Source organism: Spinacia oleracea, chromosome 4 (genome assembly GCF_020520425.1).
Source record: "Spinacia oleracea cultivar Varoflay chromosome 4, BTI_SOV_V1, whole genome shotgun sequence".
Classification (NCBI taxonomy): domain Eukaryota; kingdom Viridiplantae; phylum Streptophyta; class Magnoliopsida; order Caryophyllales; family Amaranthaceae; genus Spinacia; species Spinacia oleracea.
The window spans coordinates 404999-419192 of NC_079490.1; the positions used below are offsets into that span (position 1 = coordinate 404999).

Here is a 14194-nt window from a genome sequence, read left to right on the forward strand (position 1 = left end):
ATTTAGCTCCATCTATGTAAAAAGTTTGGCTCTACATTTACATCATTACACGATTATGACTTAGTCTAATCTCGGGTTGTATTAGTTTAGTGTTATCTCATAATGAAAATTATGTTAAAGGGTGCAAGAAAGATTTAGTCAGTACATACCAAATCTTCCCAAAATGGTAGGCAGTATTTTATACCTTGGTCCCTTTGGACCTTTAATTTCGCGAAGAATATGCTGAAAAAAATGAATTAACAAGGCAAATATTCCATGATCTGAAATTTGGAAAATTGGAAAATTTCATTAAACAAATTCAAAGAGGGAATAAATTCAATCTTCTCTTCTCCCACCTACCACCACCAAAGAAAAATGGCATGAATTGAAAATTGAAAAAAAAAGAAGGATAATGATATATGCACCTCTATAATACGAGTACTTTTTATAGAGCCGATTACGTAATGAATAACAAAATCATGCATTAGTAGATATAATTAATGATCAATATTTTATATTTTTAATGGTCAATCCATGAAATGAAAAGTTAGTTGAAACTTGGATCATGATAGGACCACTTTCTATCAAGACCATGTTCTTAATTAGTTCACGGAAAATAAAATAAGAAAATTGATTGATGGCTATATCTTGACCAAGGGAAGCAACTTCTTTACCAAATTGTTCATCTGTCATTTTTTGTATTCTGTCTTTTTAATTTCATTTCTGCAGATTGTGAGAAATAATAAAATGAGGGAGTTGATTCAAAAGGATGAGCTGCTATCCGCTGGGTTGAGTATACAGGAAGCTGACATCTTTTTCAAGGTTCTCCAAGATTTGTTTTCAAGAGTTACCGGAGATGACAGCCGAGCTCCGGCGGAGGTATGGCGGGAAGTGGTGGCGAGAAAGCTATTAAGGCCTAATCACCCTCACGCTCTTCATCAGTTGGTGTACAACACGCTTTACTCTCATTGGGACTCCTCGCTCCTTGGCCCTCCTCTTTACTGGTTTCCTTCCTCGTACGTTCTTCTCTGTCTCTTTCTCTTTCTTTCCTTCCTTTTTAATTGACAACTACTCAGTACTACCTAAAGATGGCAGTGGGCCGGGCCAGACTAAAAGTTCAAAACAGGGCCCATGCTATTGGGTCGGGCCGGGCCGGGCTGTCGTGTCTAAGCCTAATTTTGACTAAATTTAGTGTGCTTTGTCGTGCCGTGTCTTGACGTGTTTTTCCAAAAAAATACGGCCTAGGCCCGGCCCAGGACGGGTTGTGCCTCGGCCATATTTACTACTAGCATATATTTTCGGATTTAGTTGTCCGAATTACTAATTCAAATTACGCTATCTCCATTATGAATTCAAGTTGGATGCTTTATGTTTAATTAATCAAGCTAAATTACTTGGCAGATATGAATCTTGTTATACAAATGTGGGTCGTTTGATGGAAGCTCATGGTCCTAGATTATTGGGGAAGTCATACCATGATCCAATTTCTAGTTTTTCCACCTTTCAGAAGTTCTCTGCTGACAATCCAGAGGTCTGTGCTTTTTGATCATTGTTCATAACTTATAAATTTAACACAAAATTATCAAACCAAATTATTGTCTGATTGTAATGCTAATTCAGCTCAAGTACAATTCAGCAAGTTGTTTGGTAGTAAGCAATAATCTTTTCGGGTTAATGCTATACATAACACAAACACATTACATAAACTAGTTAGATTGATGTTGAGCAATTTTCTGTCAGATTTACTGGTCTTTGGTTCTGAAGGAGCTTTCAGTTTGGTTTCGTGAACCACCAACGCGTATCCTTGATGAAACAGACAACTCAAAACCCGGAGGAACATGGTTTCCTGGTGCTGTTCTCAATATAGCTGAGTGTTGTTTGCTACCTATAAGCCATCCTAGGAAAATGGACAACAGTGTGGCTATTGTATGGAGAGAGGAAGGTGATGATGATTCACCTGTCCGTCAATTGACTCTGAAACAACTACGAGAACAAGTAATGTACGCATACACTTACCGACTTCATCTTTATTTTTCTTGCACCTATTTTCCTATGCAATATCACATATTTTAAACATGGTTTTGCAGGCTGGTTGCTAATGCTTTGGATGCTACTTTTGCTAAGGGTGATGTAATTGCTATTGATATGCAAATGACTGCCAATGCAGTTATCATATACCTGGCGATAATTCTGTCAGGCCGTGTGGTTGTATCAATTGCTGATAGTTTTGCTGGGAAGGAAATCGCAACTCGTTTGCGTATTTCCAAAGCAAAGGGTATCTTTACTCAGGCGAGTTTTTAATGTGTGTTTTTCACTTTTTCTTTTACTTATGCTGCTGCAACATTTTCTTTCAAGTTAAATGTTGTTTTAGTTAGGATGTAGCTACTAATCACAATTTTGTTAAGAAAGAAAGCTAAAACTGGAAGTCATCATTGTGAAAACTAAATGCTTGTGTTTCATACTAAAGGGTGCTCCTTTTTGTGATGATATTAAGGTTTTCTCTTTCATACCAGGATTTTATCTTAAGAGGAGGTCGGAGATTTCCTTTATATAGGTAAATCCCTCTTCTGTGTTAATCCTTGATTTTGCATAGTACTAAACTCTGTTTGAAAGTTGTTAATGAACGTTAATGCAAAGAGAGTTGATATCTTGGGGAATAATCGACGTTTCTTGGATCCTTAATACTCCAATGTTGTACGGGAATGGATATGGGCACTTTTATTCGAACCATAAACCTGCGACTTTTGTTTAAAATGGTTGAAACTGACTCTTAGACACAAATTCATGTCTGACTCTAGTGGCTAAGTCTTAGTATCATTGAAAATTGGAATAACAGAAGGTTTTTGTGTTTCAGGCATATGCAAATGCGATATGCCAACGGGGCAACTTTTTCCTCCTAGAACATTTGATTCTTATTTACTGTTTTTAACTTCCATCATATTGTTTTCATGATGAATATCTCAGTATGATTAACTCATGGTTATTTCATCCATTGTAGCCGTGTTTTGGAAGCTTCTCCTTCCATTGCTGTTGTGGTCCCCGCTGTAGGAGAAATTGTAGATGTGTCATTAAGGAAACAGGATATATCATGGACAGATTTTCTGGCACGAGGAAGCCAGCTCACGAGGTATTCCTCTATCACAAAATAAGTACTTTGTATCTTTGAAGATTGTGCACACAGGAAAAGGAGTTGCTGGTATATTGGTAGTTTAAACTACCTAGTAGTAGCACCATGATATTTTAAGGTGACTACTGACAGACAAGATGGAATAAGAAAACTAAAGTGAACTACTAATTTGTTAATTTATGATATAAGGAGTAATCAGTGTAATGTTGTGCGGAAGTTTAGCATGGGAGTTGGGTCTGAAAGAACATTCAGGCCGGTTTTACCTCATCATCCGAAAACAGATGATCTTAACTTTATGGTAAATGATGTGTGTAGGGCCTGTAGGCCGATAGGAGACCATGTAGTTTGTGGCTGGAAATAAGATGGAACACAAAACATGATAGTGGATTCGCTGCAGAATCGAATTTGTAATATATACTGTAATATTTGTGTGTGAGTGGGGAATCTTGTGCCTTTTGCTTACTTCTGTTTTAACTTACAGATTTGGTCTAATAATGGTTTCATTTTGCACAGACCTCATGAGTACTCCCCAGTGTACCAATCAGGGGATTCTATAACCCACATACTCTTCTCATCTGGGACAACTGGTAATCAGATATTATTATATGATTGTTGGGTTGACATATCAACTTCCCTTACCCTTCCTTATCTGATATTTTATGTGATTTGTAATCTTTGAATTAGGGGATCCAAAGGCAGTACCTTGGACTCAGTTGTCTCCAATTCGAGCTACTGCTGATTCATGGGCACACATGGATGTTCAAGTTGGAGATGTCATGTGTTGGCCGACAAACTTAGGATGGGTGGTAGGACCTATATTGCTCTACGGATGCTTTTTAAGTGGTGCAACTCTTGCTCTTTATCATGGATCACCTCTTGGCCGTGGTTTTGGGAAATTTGTTCAGGTGATGCTTCTAGGTTTTCTAACTGTAACTAATAGTAAATGTTACTGATGAAAAATGTCCTTTGGTCTTTGGTTTAAGCTTGCCAATATTTGGACATCAGCAGACCTTCTTTAGAGGATTCATCCTATGATAATAATTTGCTTTTAGAATGAGAAAAGAAAGTGAGGATTGAGAAACTATATTTTAGGAGGATGGATAAACTTGTTTTTTCCTTGTATGTTATTAGCAATGTAACTCATAGGCTCAACAACCTCCTAACTAGTTGGTAGTTGTCAACCATTAATACACAGGTGCTTCTAGTTGGTATGTGTCAACCATTAATACACGGGTGTTTCTAGTTGGTAGATGTCAACCATTAATACACGACTGCTTCTAGTTGATAGGTGTTAGCAACTACTACACGGGTGCTTCTAGTTAGTAGGTGTCAACCATTAGTATACGGGTGCTTCTAGTTGATAGATGTTAACCAATAGTACACGGGTGCCTCTAGTTTGTAGGTGCCAGGCTGTATCTAGTTGGTAGGTGTCAACCATTAGTACACGGGTATCTCTAGTTGGTAGGTGGGTCAATCGTTAGTACACGGGTGCTTATAGTTGATAGGTGGAAACCATTAGTATTTAGGGTGTGGCATATCATCTTCGGATTGAGAATCTATACTGTAGCAGGATGCATAAATTTGTTTTTTCCTTGTTTGTTATTATAGATGTAACTCAAAGGCTCAACAACCTTTTTTTCCCGTTTCAGGATGCAAGAGTGACTATATTAGGAACTGTACCAAGTCTTGTTAAGACTTGGAAAAATACACATTGTATGGATGACCTAGATTGGACAAGATTGAGGTTAGTATATCAGTAGTCAACCCTTCATACTAATAACTGTTTCTTGGTGCTACTATAATTAGAAAGTCTGGATGTCAACTTTTGCAGAGCATTTGCTTCCTCGGGAGAAGCCTCCAATGTAGATGATGACCTTTGGCTTTCATCACGGGCTTATTATAAACCAATCATTGAATGTTGTGGAGGCACGGAGCTAGCAGGAAGCTATCTTCAAGGAAGTCTACTGCAACCGCAAGCCTTTGGGTCATTTAGTACTCCAACAATGTCAACAGGATTTGTCATCCTTGATGATCATGGAAATCCTTATGTAAGCATTTTCTAATTTAAGTAATGTGATATCTGTGTGTCTTTCTTTGCTAGAGTAAATGCAAACCATCACTTGAATACATATTTTCCAAAATTATACCAAACTGCCAAATTTGTACTCTTCTATGATGATTTCTACACTATGCCAGTCCTATTTTCAGAATAACTAAGTGCATCTGCATTCTACATTATACAATAAGCTATAATTCTAATTATTGAATATCCTTCCAAGCTAAAACCACTTATATTATAACATGCGATATATATATCATTTGACAGCCAGAGGATCAAGCATGTGAAGGTGAAGTGGCATTAATTCCTCTGCTTCTGGGAGCAACAGACAGATTATTGAATGCTGACCATGATGCGGTTTATTTCAAGGGAATGCCACTATACAAAGGAATGGTATATGCTTCTTCACTTCTTCCTATCTATTTCTAGAATGTTGTACTGGCCTACTTGGTAGAATGGTGGATTCTAAAACACTAATCATGAATCGAAATAGCTGAGTGATCTTGTGATTCCTACCCAATAAGATTGTTAATTTGCATCTGAAGACCTATCTATATATGACTTGATGTAGAATACTAGAATAGTGGATCAACAAGTACATGAAGAAGAATAGATGCCTTTCCTTTTTCTGAATCTGATCCCTTGGTAACTTAACAGAATTTGTTTCCTATGAATGGTTTTTTTTTTTCACTTCGGAAAGCTTTTATCTTACCTTTTTTGCTATAAATCCTCATATCCGTTTTTCTTCCTAACATTGCAACATCAAAAATATTTATCTGTGGATGATTTGTTTTACTTTCACTTGTTACACGTGGAGGCTGTCTTTTAAAACTGAATGATATCTGCAAGTGGGGAGAGCAGATGAGTCTAGCTTATTCTGTCTTGCCGGGGTCAGCCTCGGCTCAGTAAAGCTCAAACTCGGGCTCACGCTCGGGGTAAAGCTCGTGGAGCCTTTAGAGGTTGAGGGTGGGTTGGTCTTGGTCACCAAAAGCTGAGCTCAAGCTTTGCTGATTTCAATTAATTAATTATGTCTATCTGTAGCCTGTAAGCGCTTTGACTAACAAACAAAGAGCCAAGAAGAGCCTAACCAATCTAAGCCATACAAGGTTCAGATCAGTTGCTCATGCTTGGCCCATTTTTACCTGAAGGCTCCATTTGGCCTGGGCTTGTGCAGAAAGATGGCCGTGGGTCGGGCCGGGCTCCGGGGCGAGTGAGCCTAAATGGGCCGGGTCCACGTCAGGCCCACCTTCCATCGTGGCGGGCTGAAAAGTTCAAAACGGGGCTCAGGCCCACGGGCTGTCGGGTCGGGTCGGGTCGGGCTGCCGTGTCTAAGCCTAATTTTACTAAATTTAGCATGCTTTGTCGTGCTTTTTCCAAAAAAAACGGGCCAGGCCCGGCCCACGACTTCGTGCTCGTGCCGGGCTATGCTTTTTCCATGGCTGGGCCAGCCCACGGCCATCTTTACTAGTCGTGCTTCTCTCAGTTCCAGCCTTGACTTGTGTGAGTTTTTATATATGCAGCGTCTCAGGAAACATGGAGATATAGTTAAGAGAAGTGTTGGAGGGTATTTTCTTGTACAGGGAAGAGCTGATGATACCATGAATCTTGGAGGTATCAAGGTACACTACATAAATGAGTTTATTTTTGGAGTTATAATAGTCGTTTACATGATTCATACTGTAATAATTGGGTAGAATGATCAATGACATGGCTATAAATATCCTTTATACATGAAAAGAACCTTTTTTGTTTGGTGCAGACAAGTTCTGTTGAAATTGAGAGGGCATGCAACCAGGCCGATGACAGGGTGCTCGAGACTGCAGCCATTGGTGTAGCGCCCCCACAAGGTGGTCCGGAATTGCTGGTTGTATGTGTGGTTCTTAAGGAGGGAATCAATGCTGATCCAGAAAAGCTCAGAATACAGTTCTCAAAAGCCATTCAGCGTAGCCTCAACCCTCTTTTTAAGGTAATTTATGTGCTACCTTTTGAATAGTGGCAATACAGTTAAGTTACAGAGTATAGGGATCAAGAAAACCATAGAAAATGTTTGTGCATCTGCTATTTTCCGGTTTCAATTTGATTGATTTTTGTCCACCTAATTATTGACTATCAGGTGAGTTTAGTAAAAATTCTTCTGGAGTTTCCACGAACTGTCACAAACAAATTACTGAGACGGGTATTAAGAGATCAGGTAAAGCAAGAGCTATCAGTACGAAGTAGGATTTGAAGCAACAAGCTGCTTATCAATATCAGTTAGCATATATGTCTATCAGATGTTGAGAATTGTTTATACTGGTATATTGAGTAGGAAACTGGGGTTATTATTAAGTAGTTCACCAATTCTGCAACAGGTTAATAAGTTCTTTACTGCATCAGAAGTAATGATGGCATACATGTAATTTTCTTTACCATGCAAACATAAGATTAAGAAAGCTGCGTTTGCTAATTCCTTCACTTGTTTAATCTGATAAATTACCTGAATTTTCCCAGGCAGACTGCTTGAATATATGGTACATATCTTCTGCTTGACTGGGTATCTTTATTACTTTCTTATCACTGATACACAGGTGTTTGTAACATAAGCTTTATATCTTGTTCTAATACATAACATTGAACTACCAATCGAGAACTAAATAAAAAAATGTGTATCCAAACTTTTTGATCTTTAACAAGTAACCTTAAATTTCTTTATATATTTAGTTTCTGATCATATCTTAGCAAATTCAAGGGTAGCCTTTCCATCATGAGCCTTCCTGTAAAAGTACAAAGTGTAATCAGAATACAACACCTTCTTATATTTAGCTTTCTCATCACTCTCTTCCAACACTTCCTCTAGAGGTCCAATCACCTCACTTGGCTTAGGGTTCACAAACAGGGGAATTGATATCCTGTCTTTACTTCCATTCGCTATAACACGGTGTTCAATGCTTTTGTACTTGCCATTGCTCATGATTTGCAGGGCATCACCAATGTTTATCACCAGTGCCCCGGGAATAGGCGGCACGTGGGCCCAGCCTTCTTCGTCGGGTGCTCGAACATAGAGTCCGCCAATATCGTCCTGCAGGAGGATCGTGAATGTGGATACGTCAGAGTGCCGCCCTACTCCCACTGTAAGTTCGGGTTTCGGACATATTGGGTAGAAGTTGAGATTAATCCTTTTGGACCCTGCAAGAAGTGACCAATTTTTCTCATTGATCTCATGAATGTTGAGTCCTGTCATCAAGACTTGCAGAAGGGACTTTATCAGAACTTGGCAGTTCTTCATGTAATCCAGAAGTTGGTCCCTGAACATCAATGGTAATTACAGACAATTATATTGCTGAATGCAATGTTCTGATGACAAGTACTAAAGATGGGTGTGGGCCGGGCGGCCGAGACCCGACCCGACCCGAGACGGACACGAAAAAGCACGGCCCGACACGAGCACAAAGTCGTGGGTCGTGGGCGCATTTTTTTGGATAAAGCACGACAAAATTTTGAACTTCCCGGCCCGGCCTGGTATGATGCAGAATGAGCCTAGGGTGGGACAGCCCGTGAACTCGTCCCGAAGCCCGACCCACGAATATTAATGGTAATTAATTACAATTATATTGCTGAATGCAATGTTCTAAACCTTATTATCAAGAGCCCGGTCCAAAAAATAGCGGGCTTGGGCAGAATCGGGGTCGTTTTTCGGACCCGGCCCGAATTTTTATTTTTTGGGTGGGTTTTGGCAACCCAAAATTGCAAATTTAGATATAAATTTGGCCCGACTCTAAAATTGCCGGGAAAGCCCGCTAATTTTGGCCCGAGCTGCGGGTATTGGGCAGAATTTTTGACCCGATGTTCATCCGGGCCCAACATAAAGGGCAGAAATTTTAAGCTGTGGCCCGACGCGAACCCGCAATTTGATTAGGTCTTGAATGTTCTGATGACAACAAACAGCTGAACCTGTATCAGTAACAATTAGTTAGTTTTACCTGCAAATAGCAGGCCAGATAGCAAGAGCTTCATCATCATCAACATAAAACAGGCTAAGGTAATCCTTCCATTCCAAAGCATTCTCAGCCTCGGGAACGAAGCTAGTACTTAACCTAACATGATTGCTCGAAGAATTCTCCTTGAAATACTTCCTCTTTTCCTCCGGTTTCAACGCAAAGAACATGATAGTTGCTTTCTTCACACTCTCAAGAACCTCAAGTGGCACACCATGGTTGATGATATGAAAGAATCCCCATTTCTGAGCAGCACCACATACTGATTTTATAACATTTGGATCGTCCCAATTGGAAACGTCGATTATGGGGATCGATGTTTCTTCAACGGTTTTCATGTTACAGAGTCTTTCTGATTGAGGTTGTATGTATTGTTTTGGCAAGTCTGTAATTTCCATCTCTGATAAACCTTTCACTCCTTGGCCTGCTTTGATCAGAAAGTCTTTCAGATCTCCTATTTCTGGTTGTTCATCCTTCATTATTGTTCATGTAGATGTAACTTCATCCAATACATTTGTTGAATTCATGTACTGTAATTCCTTTTCCTTTTGGTTTCAATTTAAGTTCTTATATGTTACAGTTTATCACCATAAAATTAAATCTTCATCAATGAAGGAGAAACTTAACACTTAGATCATTAATTCTCCTTTTGTACGTTTATTTCATTATTCTATCAAGTATAGTTGTATTAGTTGTTAATTGCATTCATTGTTTTGGTTTAAAGACACAATAGTTTCATTGTAGTAGTATTAATTTATCCTTGCTCTCTACTTTTGTTAGTAAATTAATAATGTACTACCGTTAGCAGTTCTTCATACGAAACGCTACTGTTTTCTGCGATTCTTCATATGAAACGCTATTGTTGTCCGCAGTTCTTCCTATAAAACGCTACTGTGTCGGCGGTTTTATGTGTAAATTGTTATTAGTGTTAGCGGTTCTTCTACTGAATTAAAATAAAAGAAAAAAGCAATTTTTATACCAATCCTACATGAACAGTACCGTGATAATTAATTTTAGACCAATTTAAAATAAGAATAAGTTATAATTTTATCCATTTATAAGGAAAACATATTTTAATTTTTAACTTCTTACCTATAGTCCGGGGATTTGGGCTTGCTTGGACGGTAAAGAAAAGAAAAAAGGGAAAGAAAATGAAAATAAAACAAGTAAAATTGGATGTAATAAGAAAAGGAAAAGCCACCGGAAAAACAACCTTGCATTTCTCTTCTCTCTATAGCGGATTTCACTCCGTCACAACTCAGAAAAACCTCCTTAAACCCTAAAAACCTCCATCAACTAAGCCAGGTATCTTTCGATTCCCCCTTTCTATCTCATTATTTTACTGATTTAGTCCACAATTTGGGGTTTCTTAGAACCCTAAAAAGTTCCTTGCTTGATTAACTGTTGTCTATTTGCGAAAGAAATTCTCCGATTTTCAAAATTGATATTGTTATGAATTGGGTTATTTTGTTCCAGGTTTGATTGATGGCGCCTCTTCTGTTTGAGGATATCTTCAATATTACCAGGATTGATCCTGATGGCAAGAAGTTCGACAAAGGTATTCTGCTAAATTAGCAAAAAAAATTCATTTGGAAATTAAGTTAGTGCTATTTCTGTTTGAATTTCCATTGATTTTATTTTATTGAAAGAAAGGTCGTGTCTTTTGGGAATAGAAGTCATGAAAAACTTGCGACTAACTTCAAAGCTTATGCCTTGTATCCTGTTTAGTTACCTCTTTGTTTTGAAACCATGGAAATGTGAGTTATTAAAGCTTTTCATTTGGAATTCAGTTGGGTGGGGATTGTGGTTTTGTTATCATGCTCATTTTGTACCTGTAGAATGCCTTCTGTGTTTGTTTCTATTTAATTGAAGGTAAACCTTTGTTTGGTGGGGAAGAATTGAATTTTTGGTTGCTTATAGCTCTGTTTTGTTGCGTGCAGTTTCTCGAATTGAAGCACAGAGTGACAAATTTGATGCATTCATATTGCTGGATGTCAATATAGATGTCTATCGTATTAACAAAGACAAGAGGTACACCATTGGGCTAGCAACCACTCTCGACCTGGATGGGGGTGCTGACTCGGGGTTCTATAACCAGGTTAGGCATTACTATTTGTTTACATTTTTTTAATTCTCACCTCATGCTTTCTCATATGTTTGAATTTTAACCAATACATATCTTCATTGCAATTAGTGTATGTGTATTACTGAAGAAGACAGACTTTTGGTTGGAGGAAGTTTGAATCACTGTTATAGAAGAGTGGTCAAACATTAGGCCTGAATATGTTGTAGTTAGTCATTAAGAACTTTGGAATTGGCTTCAGAGTTTGCACTCTGGAAACTGTTTTGACAAATATGGTTGAACCCTTTCTAGTTTGTGTGTCCTTGGAAATTGGAAAAAATATCATTTACCTGCCTAAATTTTGAATCATAGGAGGATATGATGTGCTGTGTATCTTGTGAAAAGTGATAATGTGTTTAATTGCGTGTGCTTGCAGCTGAGAAAGCTCATTTAGTTGATAATGTGTTTTTATGGTGTCGATATGGGTTTCCTAATCCTAAGTTTTCTTTTCCTCTTAGGGATTATTATTCAGATTTAGACTCAGGGGCCTTAGGTAACAAAGAGCTAATTGGTATGACTTGCAGTGGTACTGGCTTTGGACTCTGGTTCTTGTGGTTGATGTTTTTGATTTGGACTGTAGTTATTAGCTTGAAATTACCCTATTCTTTTTAAACTATAGTTCATCGATATCAAAGCGAGCTCGGTCAATTTCATCATAAGTAACAGGTTGACATAACAATTCCTTAGCAGCAAGAGACAAAGTATTACTTCTTCTGATGACAGGGAGATCTATCCCCGGGAGAGAGGTTGCAGCAGAGCCTAGCAAACTCTTATAGAAACCCAAAATTTCAGCCTGGATAGCTTGAGAATCAGTAATAGTATTCCCCTGCTCATCGTGCCACATATGACTTTTGTTCCTGGTAAACCTCTCTTTCATTGCGGAGTAGAGAAAGTGATGGTTAGAATCACCTAGGGCGAGCCACTGAATCCTAGATTTCTGTTGTAAAGCCTGTTCTTCGACATGTAGCCATTTCTTAAGATCCAAACATATTCCCTCTCCTTTACATGAAGAGCAGTAGCATTATGATTTTGAAGTTCATTCCGTCTAGCTCAAGTCTGATATTATCAATCTTTCCAGCAACGAAAGAGAATTCTTATCTATGCAGCTTGAGCTTACGCCACACCCTAGCCAAAGGCACAGTCTGATTCCAACAACCAGTCATTATTTCCTCAAAAGAAGAATGGCTAGCAAGATAATTGAGAAATCTAAAGGGTCTCCCACCCCCTTTATCCTCGGGAACACAAATCAACAAAGGAGAGTGATCAGAAATGCAAGGATTGAGGTAATTAGCCACAATATTTCCATGATTATCCATCCAAGCTGTATTACCAAACACTCGATCGATTCTGCTGGCTTTCCTACTATCGCCTAATCCTTTATTATACCAGGAATAGTAATAACCAGTACTTCGAATTTCATTTAACTCCAAATCCTCCACCACGGACAAAAGATCTCTGGTCTCAGCATTTGAAACATAATTACCATTTATTCTATCAGTTGCATACATAACAGCATTGAAGTCTCCAGCAACAATCCATGAACTATTCAGTAACCAAGAAGCCAACCTTCTGATCTCAAACCAATAAAGGCAGTCTAGTATCCACGGTGTGTAGGCCATAAACTGCAGTAAAATGACAAGAAAAACCACCGTGCTTTGTGACAATAGAACAATGAATAAATTGCTCATGCACAGCCAAGACATTTGAATCAACATCCTGGTGCTTCCACCCTAACCTAATTCTTCCTTTTGCAGAACAACTATAGTTACAAACCCACTTCCAATAGATGCCGAACTTTTTTTGAACTTTCTGAACATTAGCAACTCTGACTCTTGTTTCCAGAATAGGCATAACAGATACCTTATTTTCCCTAAGATATTTCTTTACTTCTACTTTTTGGGGTTCATTTAGCCCCCTAATATTCCAAGTAGAAATGATCTTTTAGTAATACATGGAATATCTTCAGCAGTCTGCTCATCCGCACTCCCTTCAGTTTCCGTAACTTCCTCAATAACCTCATTAATGTTGCCATGTCCCAGAACAAAAAAAAGAATTATTAGGAGAAGTCACTTGTCCTTTTCCCCTTGTTCTTCTGTTTGCAGCCCTCGTTCTTTTATGATTTGATAAACTCAACTCTTCAACATTTCCTCCATTACAGATACTTGAAATTTAGCAATAACTTGTGTATTTTTTTCAGACTTCGCGGGAGACACTTGCAGACAGATACGAATATGTCATGCATGGAAGGACTTATCGCATTACTGATATTGATTATGAAGGACAAGAGAAGGGGTTAGTTTTCCTGTCTTTAGTTTGTAATCTTCTTTTATTCACTTTGCAGAATTATAATACACTGTTACCCTCATATGAAGATATGAAGACATATAAACAGAAAATGTTTTAATCTAAACATTGTTTATTTGCTTTACACAGAGAGATATTTGTTTCATTTGGTGGACTCTTAATGATGATGAGGGTGGACAAGAGTGTCAGTAAGAATTTTCAGCTGGACCAAAGATTGTTCCTGCTGATGAAGAGAACTGAGTAGGCTTTTCTAACTTTTGGTGCAGATTATCTGACTTTTCAAGCTGTAAATTGTTCTCAGACACAATGTATTGAATGGTGGATATTTGCTAAGCCTGTTTAGGTATTGTACCCAAAACCTGAACTCGATTTCTGAGTCTTGTTAAGAAGTTAGATTGTTGCATATCTATGGATTTATCAACTATTTGGATGTCTATATTTAAACTTCGCATTACCAGTCTTTACTTCAAGAGTAGACATGAATCCATGATTACCTATAGCCCGACCCGTTGGCCTGACCCAGCCCGAAAAGTATGGGTTTGTGCAAACCTCAAATATGCATTTTTAGACTGAAGCCCAAACCTGGCCTGAAACCCGCCCCGACACGAAAAGCCCGCACCAAATTTATG

The 14194-nt window shown here is 38.4% G+C and overlaps 3 protein-coding genes across 3 annotated transcripts; 2 read left to right on the forward strand and 1 right to left on the reverse strand.

Moving 5' to 3' along the window:
* The first annotated feature begins 186 nt into the window (after nt 1–186).
* On the forward strand, nt 187–7694 carry LOC110790459 (probable CoA ligase CCL12). Its single transcript, XM_021995251.2, has 14 exons — nt 187–995; nt 1381–1510; nt 1720–1979; nt 2067–2268; nt 2493–2533; nt 2978–3106; nt 3620–3693; nt 3791–4011; nt 4756–4850; nt 4938–5154; nt 5433–5558; nt 6686–6784; nt 6925–7131; nt 7279–7694. Exons 1-14 carry the CDS (start codon nt 727–729, stop codon nt 7390–7392), a joined length of 2184 nt encoding a protein of 727 aa, XP_021850943.1. The 5' UTR covers nt 187–726; the 3' UTR covers nt 7393–7694.
* LOC110790461 (feruloyl CoA ortho-hydroxylase F6H1-2-like) lies at nt 7277–9663 on the reverse strand. The gene is made up of 2 exons (XM_021995253.2): nt 9125–9663; nt 7277–8449 (listed from the first exon to the last, which is right to left on the reverse strand). The coding sequence occupies exons 1-2, from the start codon at nt 9616–9618 to the stop codon at nt 7873–7875; spliced, it is 1071 nt and encodes a 356-aa protein (XP_021850945.1). The 5' UTR covers nt 9619–9663; the 3' UTR covers nt 7277–7872.
* Nucleotides 9664–10287: 624 nt separating this feature from the next.
* LOC110790464 (DNA-directed RNA polymerases II, IV and V subunit 8B) lies at nt 10288–13989 on the forward strand. The gene is made up of 5 exons (XM_021995257.2): nt 10288–10444; nt 10616–10697; nt 11080–11237; nt 13459–13553; nt 13695–13989. The coding sequence occupies exons 2-5, from the start codon at nt 10625–10627 to the stop codon at nt 13807–13809; spliced, it is 441 nt and encodes a 146-aa protein (XP_021850949.1). The 5' UTR covers nt 10288–10444; nt 10616–10624; the 3' UTR covers nt 13810–13989.
* The last annotated feature ends 205 nt before the right edge of the window (nt 13990–14194 follow it).